The 12792-nt window shown below is 49.0% G+C and overlaps 6 protein-coding genes across 6 annotated transcripts; 3 read left to right on the top strand and 3 right to left on the bottom strand.

Moving 5' to 3' along the window:
* Window positions 1-113: 113 nt before the first annotated feature.
* On the top strand, window positions 114-1622 carry rvb1 (RuvB family ATP-dependent DNA helicase pontin; the record flags this gene model as incomplete). Its single annotated transcript, XM_057164086.1, has 3 exons — window positions 114-257; window positions 337-556; window positions 610-1622. 3 exons carry the CDS (start codon window positions 114-116, stop codon window positions 1620-1622), a joined length of 1377 nt encoding a protein of 458 aa, XP_057022767.1.
* A 764-nt stretch (window positions 1623-2386) lies between these two features.
* Window positions 2387-3230, top strand: N7466_004690 (v-SNARE protein VTI1; the record flags this gene model as incomplete). The annotated part of the gene is made up of 3 exons (XM_057164087.1): window positions 2387-2566; window positions 2667-3073; window positions 3143-3230. 3 exons carry the CDS (start codon window positions 2387-2389, stop codon window positions 3228-3230), a joined length of 675 nt encoding a protein of 224 aa, XP_057022768.1.
* A 348-nt stretch (window positions 3231-3578) lies between these two features.
* Window positions 3579-4616, bottom strand: N7466_004691 (DSC3 family protein; the record flags this gene model as incomplete). Its single annotated transcript, XM_057164088.1, has 1 exon — window positions 3579-4616. One exon carries the CDS (start codon window positions 4614-4616, stop codon window positions 3579-3581), a length of 1038 nt encoding a protein of 345 aa, XP_057022769.1.
* Window positions 4617-5316: 700 nt separating this feature from the next.
* isa1 (Fe-binding Fe/S cluster assembly protein ISA1) lies at window positions 5317-6091 on the bottom strand (the record flags this gene model as incomplete). The annotated part of the gene is made up of 2 exons (XM_057164089.1): window positions 5317-5354; window positions 5428-6091. The coding sequence occupies 2 exons, from the start codon at window positions 6089-6091 to the stop codon at window positions 5317-5319; spliced, it is 702 nt and encodes a 233-aa protein (XP_057022770.1).
* Window positions 6092-7205: 1114 nt separating this feature from the next.
* N7466_004693 (ARMH3 family protein) lies at window positions 7206-9633 on the top strand (the record flags this gene model as incomplete). Its single annotated transcript, XM_057164090.1, has 8 exons — window positions 7206-7289; window positions 7360-7482; window positions 7539-7619; window positions 7671-7824; window positions 7878-7990; window positions 8041-8375; window positions 8432-8839; window positions 8907-9633. 8 exons carry the CDS (start codon window positions 7206-7208, stop codon window positions 9631-9633), a joined length of 2025 nt encoding a protein of 674 aa, XP_057022771.1.
* A 618-nt stretch (window positions 9634-10251) lies between these two features.
* Window positions 10252-12150, bottom strand: N7466_004694 (Chromatin modification-related protein eaf3; the record flags this gene model as incomplete). Its single annotated transcript, XM_057164091.1, has 5 exons — window positions 10252-10415; window positions 10482-11043; window positions 11202-11267; window positions 11570-11801; window positions 11996-12150. 5 exons carry the CDS (start codon window positions 12148-12150, stop codon window positions 10252-10254), a joined length of 1179 nt encoding a protein of 392 aa, XP_057022772.1.
* Window positions 12151-12792: the final 642 nt, after the last annotated feature.

The raw sequence follows: 12792 nt of genomic DNA on the forward strand, positions 1-12792 counted from the left end.
ACTGCTTAGCTTCTTTGTTTGATTTTGATTTTCTTGTTATCGCTTTACATCCTCTCTCTCCTACCCCCTCCATTCTTAGCTCCCAAAGGCTCAAGAAGCCGCATTTGCCCACCATGGTCCAGATTAGTGAAGTCAAGGGCAACTCGCGCGAGAACAGGACCGCTACCCATACGCACATCAAGGGCCTAGGCCTGCGCGCTGATGGCACCTCAGAAACTTCCGGCGATGGATTTGTGGGACAAGCTGCTGCCCGTGAGGTGAGTTGGAACCCCATTGAGTCAAAAAGATGGGATCTACCGAGTAAATCATGACTGACAGTCTCTTGCTTTGAAATAGGCATGCGGTGTAATCGTCGATCTTATCAAGGCTAAGAAGATGGCTGGCCGAGCTGTTTTGCTCGCTGGTGGCCCCGGAACCGGAAAGACAGCGCTTGCTCTTGCTGTATCACAGGAGCTGGGCACCAAGGTTCCATTCTGTCCAATCGTTGGCAGCGAAATTTACTCTGCAGAGGTCAAGAAGACAGAAGCCTTGATGGAGAATTTCCGAAGAGCAATTGGTACGCGATCCAGTCTGGAAGCACCTTTAAGCACGAGACTAATTAAATACTAGGCCTGCGAGTTCGCGAAACCAAGGAAGTGTACGAGGGTGAAGTGACAGAGTTGACTCCGGAGGAGACCGAGAACCCGCTGGGCGGATACGGACGTACGATCAGCCATCTGATCATTGGGCTCAAGTCTGCTAAGGGCAGCAAGAAGCTCCGTCTGGACCCCAGCATCTACGAGGCCATTCAGAAGGAGCGTGTCACCGTCGGAGATGTCATCTATATCGAGGCCAACACTGGCTCATGCAAGCGTGTCGGACGTTCCGATGCCTACGCCACCGAATTCGATCTCGAAGCGGAGGAGTACGTGCCTGTCCCCAAGGGTGAGGTTCACAAGAAAAAGGAGATTGTGCAAGACGTTACATTGCATGACTTGGACATGGCCAATGCCCGGCCTCAGGGTGGACAGGATGTGATGAGCATGATGGGTCAGCTGATGAAGCCCAAGAAGACCGAGATTACCGATAAGCTGCGCCAGGAGATCAACAAAGTGGTCAACCGGTACATTGATCAGGGAGTGGCTGAGCTTGTTCCTGGTGTTCTCTTCATTGACGAAGTTCACATGCTTGATATTGAGTGCTTCACATATCTGAACCGTGCTCTCGAGTCCTCAATTTCCCCCATTGTTATCCTTGCCTCTAATCGCGGTCACACTGTCATCCGGGGCACTGACGACATCAGCGCTGCCCACGGCATCCCACCAGACCTGCTCGCTCGTCTCCTTATCATCCCCACTACGCCTTACAACCCGGAAGAGATCAAGACCATTATCCGTCTCCGTGCCAAGGTCGAGAGTCTCAGTATCACCGAGTCCGCCTTGGACAAGGTTGCCGAGCACGGTAGCAAGATCAGCTTGCGTTACGCCTTGCAGCTGCTGACCCCGGCAAGCATTTTGGCCCGCGTCAACGGACACCCAGGTGGGATCGAGGTGACAGACGTTGCCGAGTGCGAAGATCTCTTCTTGGATGCGAAGCGCAGTGCACAGATTGTCGCCCAGGACAGCACCAAGTTCCTGGCATAGATGGAAAGCAGCGGAGTTCTATGACTGAATACCCTGGGGTATTCTTTTTGATTATTTTTTGAAAAGGCGAAATGTGCTATTAAGGTTCCATATCCTTTATGTTAATGCTATTGATGCTACCTTATTTGATTCCGGATATTTATGCTTGTGAGAGTCAGTCATCTGGGCAAAAACCAAAGCCTCCAGGCTGCCAGGTACAGATGTGCAAGGTACTAGCTGATCGCCCAGAACTTGCATAGTATTTGCAGGATACACCCGTATTTTATTCTCAGGGTTCACACTCTCATAAAGACCCGATAATACTATGAAGAGCCCAGGAGTGTCACATATTTATTTTTAATTTGCACCTTTTATCCAAGTCCACGTGTACTAGTATTTATTCCTCGTGGATCTCCGTAGATGTACCAAGTCGCCCCGGCCTCGGCGATAATCACGTGCAGCTTATCGCCATCTTAACTCCCCAGCCTCCACCTACTCATGTACTCCGAACTCCGCGCTTAATGCCCTCTTCTCAAAACTAAACAGTTGCGAGACTCCAAATTACTTAGACTTTTATAGCGAGCATCACGATCAAAACACTACGCCGAAACGCAACGCCCCACGATTTTTGACCGAACAACGACCGGTACTACTGGCATTGATAAAGGTGGAGCCTGCGGTCTGATCATACGAAACGACCACCCCAGACCTCGTCATAACAGCCGTCTTTCTCTTCTCGCTTCTTTCCTCTGAATCACCCCACCTCACAGAATACAATTCCAAACATGTCGAGCTCCCTAGACACGGACGCAGGCTCAGATATGTTCGCCAGCTACGAGAATGAGCTCAAGCTGGTACAGGCCGACCTGAACCAGAAGCTGGACCAGATCTCGGAAGTAAGCGGCGAGCAACGCAAATCTGCAATTCGCTCAGCAGAGCAAGTGCTCGATGAAGCCACAGAATTGGTCCGTCTCCCCCTAGAATCGTTAACGCCGCCTGTTCCAAGACCCCCTCAAACGAGCCAGATCTCATATACTACATATGAACTAACCACCGTGTTACTAGTTGGATCAAATGCGCATGGAAAAGCAAAACATTCCCTCCGAAGCCCGCTCGAAGATCAACATCCGCTTCCGCAACTACTCAACTGACGTCGATGAGGTCAAGCGCAAGCTCAAGTCCCTTTCGGACGACCGCAAGGCCCTTTTCGGTGACCGGTACACTGATGAGCCTCAAGACGAACATTTGGAGCAGCGGCAGCAACTCCTCTCCGGTACCGAGCGACTGGAGCGCAGCTCTGCCCGTCTGCAGCAGAGTCAGCGCACGGCACTGGAAACAGAGGATGTCGGACGTGACGTGCTGGCCAATCTTTATGAGCAGAGACAGACGATCCAGCACACCAGGGATAACCTGCACCAAAGTGAGGGATACGTCGATACTAGTATTAAGACTTTGAGGGGCATGGCCCGTAGGTACTGTCCTCCTTTTTCCATGTCCTTATCTCATTGGTTCATTCTGGTTAGATACTGACTGCTTTACAGGATGGCTACAAATCGGATAATCACCATTGCTATCATTACGCTGCTTGTTCTTTTGATTATTGCGGTTATTTACGGGAAGTTTCATTAAATTTGCGGGGTTTTGGGCGTTTTGCTCTTTCTTTTCGTTGTAACTTTTTGGCCTTGTATGTTAGCATCGCCAGGGTTGACCAGCTCTGGAGCATTGGTCTATAGAAGCCTGCGCTCGTAATCAAACACCGATATCATGATGATGATTTATATTCCCTACAATAGTATGTACTCAAACCTCGGATTCACTGATCGAATGTTCGTCATATACAACCTATCTGAAAACAAAAGCATAACCAAAACAGCGCAGGGGTATCATACATAAACTAAATCACCAACGCTTCAAATGTTCAAAAAAGACAAAACAAAAGTCAACCAACTTGAGGCTCCGACCAAATACTTGAAACCTCTAATTCATAATCCTCATGGCCCCAAATGCCGCATTGACGAGCACTCCCACAAAAACGGCGACGCCCTTCCTCCAAGACCAAACACCCTCCTCTCTCCTCAACCACATTGCACAGCCAACAGGCCAAAAGAAGCCCATGACCGTACCCCAAAGCATATCATCCATAGCACTCCTAGATCCCGACCCCAACCCCTCATCATCATCCCCAACACCCGCACCCTCACCCGCACCCGCCATCCCCGCAGCAGTCGAGCCCTCATCCATCCACCGATCTTCCAGATCACGGAGCTCTTCGCCACTAGGCATAGTATCCGGCGTACGTGAAACAGACTGTACAGCCAAGAACTGGGACCGGAGAGCTGTCACTTCCGCGGCGGTAAATCCAGCCGTTAGGAGACGATCAAAGCCACGGGGTGCCGGGGTTGTAGTAGTGGCCTCGGGCGCCACTGAAGAGCGAGACGGAAACATAGAAGAGCCACTGCGGCGAGGAATGGTAGATGTAGCCGTAGACAGCAGCGACGAGACATTTCCATCTTCTTTCTGGCTCTGTAGTATTGTCGTGGCTATTTCAGCTTCCGCAGCTAGATCGGCGTCTGAGAGCGCAATGTCGCCGATGGAGCAGTGTATGTATATTCTCGGGCGCTGGTCTCGAACGGGCTGTTTACCCTTATCTCTTGAATCGGGGTCCGTGGAGCTCTGGGTGCCCTTCCCTGGACTTGTGTTGTGTCCATCATGGTGGTCTTCGTCGTCTGTCGCGGGACGCGGAGTTCTAGATGGGGAAGGCGGGAGCTTGAGAAAGGTTGTTAAGGCGGCTGTATCTTCTAGACCGCGACCGGCATAAATCAAGCGCAGACGATGAGATGAAAGGGATGATGGGAGCTTCGCGCGAATTAGCTGTTTGAGCCCTGCGCCTGTCGTAGAATCGGGGGTTGGGACGTCGAGCGGAAGATCGGGGATTGATGCGGAGAAGCGGACGATGATAAGGAGGTCGGCGACGGGGTCGCTGGTGTAGGAAGAAAGAAAGGTGGGTGACGCCATTTTGTATCCCTTGATATATTGAGGTGAGGGACGTTTGATTGTTTTCGAGAGAAATATGATATGTATACTTACAGATGTTGGGGTAGAGATCTGGATGCATTGTTCCGCCCCATCATGCCATCATGTGACATCAAACATTGACGGACATTAACGTGGAACATATTCAAGCTTATCGTCAGTCGTACCATCAGATAAGATCTTAATTTAAATATCTTTAAGATGTGTTTTATTCACTGATTACTAGTAAATCGAAAAGAAAATCATAGTATGTACTTGGTAGATAGTACTATTGAGTCCGAAATTTGCTGGTAGAAGAAGTGCTCAAAACGTCCAAAACAATTCTGTATGCAAGAGGAGTAAGTTTTGTATTTGTGATATTTTCTTCATTGATATTGATACACAGTTATGAAAAGGTAAACTCAGCGAAATCTATGGATAGCCTATATATCAAGCTTGAAGCTTGTAATGAGTCCATGGTATCAAATTCACACCTGGCCGCTCTGGGGCATAGGGTGAATGGAAGCGGTAAAAACGATGAAACATGAAGAAAACTGCATCAACTGGATATCAAGCGTATGTACTTGACCGAGCAAAGCGGTCAAAAAGTCCCAAAACCTGTCACATGATAGAAAAGAAAAACACCGTCCGATGCACCGAAGGAAGACGCCGAGAAACCGAGGGAGACATAGAGAAAAATCGCTTAAACCATGAAGGATTCACCGCATCCACATTGTTCCTCTGTGTCTGGTTAGCACATGCTGCCACAGCAAATTTTCCAGAGGAAAGTAGAATTTTTTCCGGGGAAACTCACTAATGTTAGGATTGCGGAAAACAAACTTTCTGCTCAGCTTGTCTTCTTGCCAGTCCATTTCACTGCCAATAATGCTGAACAGGGCCTTGCTGTCAATCAGAACCTTCACACCGTCCTGCTCTACCACCTCGTCGAACTTGGCCGGCTTCTCGACGTACTCGAGATGATAGGCAAGACCCGAGCAGCCACGGTTCTTCACTCCAATACGGATAAATTTGGGCTCGGGTTGATCCATAAGCTTGCGCAGTTGCTCAGTGGCCAGGTCGGATAGTTTCATTGCCGCCTTTCTTGCGCGCAATGGTCGACGGGGCTTCCCGGTCTTACTTTGGGTGGTAGGCGAGGCGGATTTTGGCTTTTGGGCCTCACTTTCCCGAGCAGTGCTTGTGGATGTGGGTTTCGTTTGTGCTGGGGAGTTCTGTGGGTTCTCGGCAGGAAGAGGAAATTCGGCCGACATCAGGGAGTCTGAGCCACTGATGCTACGGGGAGGCGGGAAAGACGAAGGGAGAGAGTGTGGACGGTAGGCAGTCGCTGTCTGCATGTCCCGCTTAGATGACTGGTAGGCGTTTCCGTATGATGAGAAGCACCGCACGGCGGGGGAGCGTAGTGTAGCCGAGGGTTTTGCCCATCGGAGCAGTGTGGCGGATGATGTCACAGGACGCTGCATGATGGTGGAGAAAGTGATGGTCGAGGGGGAAAATAGAAGGTTGAACAGAGCAGGACCTGGACGAAGAATTGTCTATGTAGGCATAAGAAGGTCGAGTTTCGTGTTTGATAGAGGTGGTGGTGAGTTCGAAAGCAAGAAGGGGAAAAGAGTTGTTTAATCAAGTTCCCCGGTGACTTCTCGGGCGATTAAGTAAGACTGGTTGTATGACCCGGCTTCGACCAATGAGCGTTGATGTGTTTCTACACACAGTGGCGCCACTCTTGATGTAAATGCACAGACAGAGAAACGAGTGCCAAAACAGTAGTAAATATGGATACTGAGAACCTTGATTGGTAGACCAGAGAGGATTATATCATTCCTATTCCACTCTTATTACATTTAATTCACTTGATCATTCTCTTTGATTTCATGATTTTCCCTTTAATGGCTTACATAATACTGCGCTTATCGGAAGCTGAGTCATCTTCCACTCCGCGGCAAAGTGTGTAACTAATCATCAGTCATATGACCTAATTCATGACAGAATGCTTAGGTTTTGGACGAATTACCAATTCAATTTATTCTTTACGAATATCCTCTTATTCACTACTTGGATACTCAGCAATTCTTATATTATTAATATGGAGTACTCTGCACATACCACTGCTAGTAGATACCAGATCGGTTCAGGGCGGTGACCCAGAGCATGACCAAAAGCGGTATGAATAATTTTGGCCGCTGCGTACCTGGTGGGCCCACCGAATTCCACATTCAAGTTTGCCCGATTTCCGGAGCAGTCGAGCCTCCGCAGTGCGTGTCGAGACTCGAGGGCATATGAAGGGAGGGGAAACAATGACATAAATACTCATGAGTCGCATGGTCATTATTATAGAGACGATTCTATACATGATACTATATTAAAATTAAGAAATAAGATCTAGAGCTACTAGTATTCAATCACCCTTGTACATTGTAATTTCCTAAATTCAAATGAAAGGACATGTGGCTGGATCCGCTGACAAAGTGGCTGGTGCCTTGGCTAGTTAACTACTTGAGATGAGCACTCAAAGGAACCTTCCCTCCATACAGTAATATTTAATGCTTCGGTGATCGAGTCTGCAGATCACCTGACATCATGGAGGCCTCTCCCCTTACGCAGCAGACAAGGCCGGAGACTTTCCAACCCAAGATCGTCCAGCTTTACGAGGCTTTGTTCAAAGTATGCTACCCCGTTGCTAGGCCCCGGTATCCCCAATTTGATAGAGCCGCATATGCTGACCACCCCCTAGGCGACTGAGGATGCCGAACACTCGGAGGGTTTCTGGCGAGAGTTCTTTCTGCTGCCACCCGATGGACGCCAGCTTCATCTTCTGCTAGACAAGTTAAGCCCCGACGAGACATTGGGCTTGCAGGTTAGCCTTTCAGCCACCGAGCCACCCCACATGTTTATAGAGCTAATCTAGATCAGACGCAAACTCAACATCTTTTTGCTCGGGCCATCCGTGAAGCTGCCTCCGGGGTTGCACCCGCGGATTCTTATGCACTAGATGTGAGTGCCCCGCCATTGTGATCGACAGCTATATTGACTGATATCATCCAGACCTTGACCACGTTCCTGACTAGCATTTTGAGCAAAAAATACACCAATCCAAGCTCGGATGTGATCAATGTTCTTGCAGGCCTTGACGAGGTTGACCGCGTTATCTCGGAGTTTGTCTCTGTCTTGGACGGGATCATTCGCAATGGCTCCAGCTGTAAGTGCCCGTGGTAAAGTATGTACCTTATGGAAACTGATGTAATTATGCAGTGGAATTACGGCGCAGAGCAATTCGCGTCGCTATCGCTATGACAAGTGGAGCATACAAAACTAGCCTCGTCTCCTATTTCACACACCGCGATTTGTTCCCATCTTTGATGAAGGTATGAATCATCTCTAATTCAATATTTGTCCCAATATCTAATGACAGCAGTATGTTCATGACTCTGATACCCCTATGCAAGTGTTTGATCCATTTCTTCTTCTGGGGCTGTTGGCAAACTACAACAAATTTGAATTTCAAAATCTTTATCAGCTTCGACTCGATGATTTTGTCAACGAGTCAAGCATTCAACAAATCGTCAAAGGTGTTGGCCTCACATGTGGTGGCTTGCGCAACGGCTATATTGCCGTGCAAGACGACATACCCGAAGGCTGGTCCTTGGCAAATACTCTGATCTTCTTTGGACTTCGTGCTCTCGCGCCTGGTGCTCGGGACAAGGTAAACCCTCCCAGTGCGGAGGAAGCTAAAGCTATGTTTGCTGCGCTGTAAGGCTCTCGTCTCTTTCTAGCTGTTAGGTTACTAGACACTGATAATTTTCTAGGCCCGCCCAAGAAGCTGCTATTCTGATGGCCACATATGACTTTGCGAACTCGAACAAACTATTCGGTTACCACTTGGTCCACCATATTCCAGAAAAGAACGAGGAGTCTCCTTTCTCGAGCTTCATTTCTCTGTCATCATACCTTTTACAGCATGCCTACCGATCTGTGCGGGTAGCACACTATGCTGAGTTGAGTTTGTTCACCCTCCGTATACTCGTCGAGGATCCAACTCTGTGCAAGCACATTTGCAGTGAAGATGGCAAACGCAAAGTGCGGATCTGCCGTCAAAAGCAGCCGTATCTCCCAGTCGTTGGCGGAGATCGGGTGCTCGCCACTGTCATTTTCGACGTAATGATCGACACAATCACGCATAACCTCCGGCGACGATTGGACGTCAACATCTACAGGTATGTACTTGAATGTCATCGGTGGTAGATCACCTTCCAAATAACCAAACGCACTAACAATGCCTAGCCACACTATCGCCATCACATTGCGCCTTTTGACCTACCTCTCAATGAACAAAATCCGACTCAACTACCACTGGTCCGAGCTCTGGCGCACTCTCCTCTCCCTCATGCGCTTCTTGACCACATACGCCACTGATCTAAACACCAACCCTCAAATCCACACCTTAACCAGCTCCCTAGCCGATCTTCTCGCCTTCTGCGTTTCAGGTGGTGACACATTCCTCCCCGACCCATCCTCCTACGACGACCTCTTCTACAAGCTCGTCGAAACGGGCCCCGTGATCTCAAAATTCAGGAACGTCTACTCCCTCACTCGTTCGACTACAACAGGAACCCCAGGTTCATCATCCATCACACCAATTCCAGACGCGGCGACAGCCCAGAAGAACGATCTCCACGCCGCGGCTATCGATACCCTTCTCAGTGTCTCTACGCACTTTTACACGCTTCTCTTCCAGTCCGATGGCTCTGCTCCTACAACACCTGCCATTGTAGCTGCCAGTCCCAACCCCGAAGGCGAGCCTACGCCTGTAGCATTGCCTTCTATCAAAAAGAAGAATCTCAGTCCTCGAGAAGTCCATCGAATTATCAAACAGGGCTACGAGACACTGAGTATCCAGCCGCCGGAAGGTCTTAGTGCTTGGTCGAAATGGAGAGAGACAGACTGGAAGACTGAGTTGAAGAAAGCGGCGCGGGTCGTTGTGGACGATGCGAAGCAGCTGGTTGCGTAGGTCAAGGGTCTATTGTGTTGTCCTTGTCAGCCTTTCCTGTCCAAGTCAACCATTCAAAGAGAGTGGCTTGGTTTGAGCATTGTGGATGGGCGGAAAATCACGAGGTGGATAATGTTGCGCATGATTCAATGTTCGCCTCTTTTCGGCCTTCTTTACTGGATGTAAACCAGTTTGTTTGTTCTTGAGATATCCAGTTTCTAAGAAATGCATTCGTACAGTTCAGCATCAAGAAAGTTGCCCTTACAATAGGTACAATATATTGGTGATCTTTGCCTGCATTGGCGATATCAGGGTTTAATGGAGCCTTGCTTCTGGAGTAGTATCAGATAGGTACTTTGACAGACATAACTCATTCGTAGGAAGCTCTGAATTACCTCGTCATAAGGATAAGGTAGAGGAAAGAAAAGAGAAACACATCACAGGTTTCTGCAAAGCTAACTTTCGCGACAGTCACAGATTGTTCCTGAAAAAGACGCCGGGTTCGTCGAAAAGGGAATGCAACTCGGAACACGGAACAATGGTGAGATACAAACATAGGAGAAAACAAACAACATTAGTAGGATACAAATAGAAGGGGTTAATTGTTGCCAGGATCGGAATAGATCAATATCCGTCCAATTACTCTTCGTCCTCCTCGATATCAGTGGCAGGTATGTATTGAGTCGGGAAGTACTTCTCAGAATTGCGGCTGAGCCAGATTGAAAATTTGGAAAGCTCTTCGTGAGAGCGGCCGGTACTCTTGTACTCCATGTTTGTTTGAGCGAGCAGCTCCGGGAGAAGGCCTTGATAATGTCAGGATAAAAGGTTCTTGTTCAAACTGGGAAGGAAGGGGGTTGAAAGCAACATACTCAAAAGTCGGATCAGGTGCTCGGCACCATATATGTGGATGGCGCTCTTGTCCTTTTGTCCCTGGTAGGTCTTCTTCAGGGCGCGAAACTGCTGGCGCTCGTAACGGTAGAGGAGGAGCTTATCGAGGACGACCTCGAAGTATTCGGAAAGGCCAGCAATCACTTCATCCATGACATTGATGTCAACCTGGTGGCGCTTGGGTAGCTCCTCGGTGCGCCAATCCTGAAGGACGTCGTAAACAGACTTGGCAGCGGGCAGTTGGACAACAGAGCCGTTCTTGGTGACACGCTCCCAGTCATCGACAATCAGTGACTTGATGTTGTCGGGCATCACAATCCGGATGGAGGGGCGGGCGTGAAATGTTTCTTCCTGGTGCAATGTCAGATGGAAGTACGGTAGTGCCAGGGGTTTCATGTTGTGCCAGAATAGCCGCCAGATGTCTTGGAAGATGAGCTGGATGGTTTCGTCCACGATCTCTTGGTGGGTCTGTTCGGGGATGTCCTCAAGGGATAGCCCTTGGATTTCTTGAAGGACATCCTCTACATCCCTTAGGTCATTTGGCTGGAGTACATTTTGCCGGTAGTGGGCTGCAGACGCCGCGGAGTAAAATATTAGAGGGTTCATGGGGACCATGACGGGTACATAGGACATGTAATGTGCTTGGCTATCATGTCCATGTAGCCTGGTCCCTCGCCTTTGCCTCCGCGGATCACGCTTACCACGCCTGCCACGCTGTCCTCTTCTTCTTCTTCTTCTTCTTCTTCTTCTTCTTCTTCGCCCAGGGTCTGGACTCACGATATCGGGTGAAGACATTTGGCAAGAAGGGGGAGGGTGTTTGACGAGAGGGTGACAAAAACAACGAGGAGAACGAGATGAAAGAGAGGAAAGGAAAGAGAGGGAAGAGAGAGGAAAGAATTATGTATGTAGTAGAGACGGAAGTGAAGAGAGCAGTGAAGGGGATAACGAAGGTGATAGGGGAGTAATTGAATTAGAGGAGAGGGTAGAGGAGACAGTGAATGTTGGGGATGGAGTGAACTGCGCGACAACACAACGGACGACTAAGACGACTAAGCGGTGGGGAACTCACTCTTTCGATATCATTTTCTCGAGCACGCTTGTTACCCCGACCAGAAACAGAGTTACCACGTTCCTCGCTGTCGCGCACAGAGCTGTGCTCCGACATAGCTCGCTTCTTCGTGCCAGGCTTCATGTTTTTAGCTCGAAGGGAGGCCTCGGCTTCACGGCGTATGTTGGCTGCGAGTTCGCGATTCTCGTCAGACCACTTGCGCAGCCGATCTTCAAGAACCCAATCGTCCCAGCTATATGCTAATCGTTAACAAATATGGTCTTGAATAGACAAAATTTCAGGTATGCCGCCTATTCTTCCTTTGTGTGGTCAAGTATCGGACCTGAGGTAGGGAGAATCCAGGCAGGGCAAGGGACAAGAACACCCCCCACACAACAAATAGGGCAACATGCTGATATAGAAGACAGATATTCACGAGGAACTTACGTGTTCTTCCAACCCTTGTAGTGCACCAAATACTCAAAGGGGCTTTTCTTGTCGGTCGAATCTTTGTGTCGGAGATCAAGGATTTTGGCCTCGTACAGGATATCGTGGTGGAAGCACAAGACCTTCTCGTCCTTTGCGTAGTTGGTTGAAACCATCGTGGGAAGAGACAGAACGCAAAAGAGAAGAGGAGAGAGGCGCGGGGGAAGTGACAAGCGTCTCAATTCAACTTGAACAATATCACAACTAATCGAAATCGCCGACTAAGCGATTGACACGACTAAGCGATTGACACCTCTGGATAATACTTTCCAGAGACAGGTAATCTAATATCCCTTAAGTTGAAGCGAAAACACGATTGTCTTTAGGCTCCCGCAGTTCCTGGTTTCGGTGCCAATACCAGCTCGAGACTACTCCGGCTTCTTGATAATAAGCGACGACAGCCTGCCCACAAGGCGTATGAAGCCCAAGCACTGGGAAAATGTCTACCAGCTCGGTCTTGTAGCAACGAGGCCTCAAAATCCCTGTTTCAAACACTGGAATCTGGGTTTATTGGATGAGTTGTGATGCTGCGGGTCAGATTTGTGAGGTGAGGAAAAAGGCGGAACTCGCCCCTTGAAGAAGAATCACCAGGAACTGGGTCCACGCGGGAACACTTCACCGTCCACAACCAACAACTATTATTACCAACTTGAAGGATTGCTGCCTTCTTCTCCAAATATCCAAATCGCCTACTTGTTGTGATAATACCAGGCGGCTTGCTGAATCTACTGCTTCAACTGCCATACTCTTCCGTCGGC

The sequence above is a fragment of the Penicillium verhagenii genome, assembly GCF_028828195.1.
Source record: "Penicillium verhagenii strain IBT 33310 chromosome Unknown utg000005l_segment0_segment0, whole genome shotgun sequence".
NCBI lineage: Eukaryota > Fungi > Ascomycota > Eurotiomycetes > Eurotiales > Aspergillaceae > Penicillium > Penicillium verhagenii.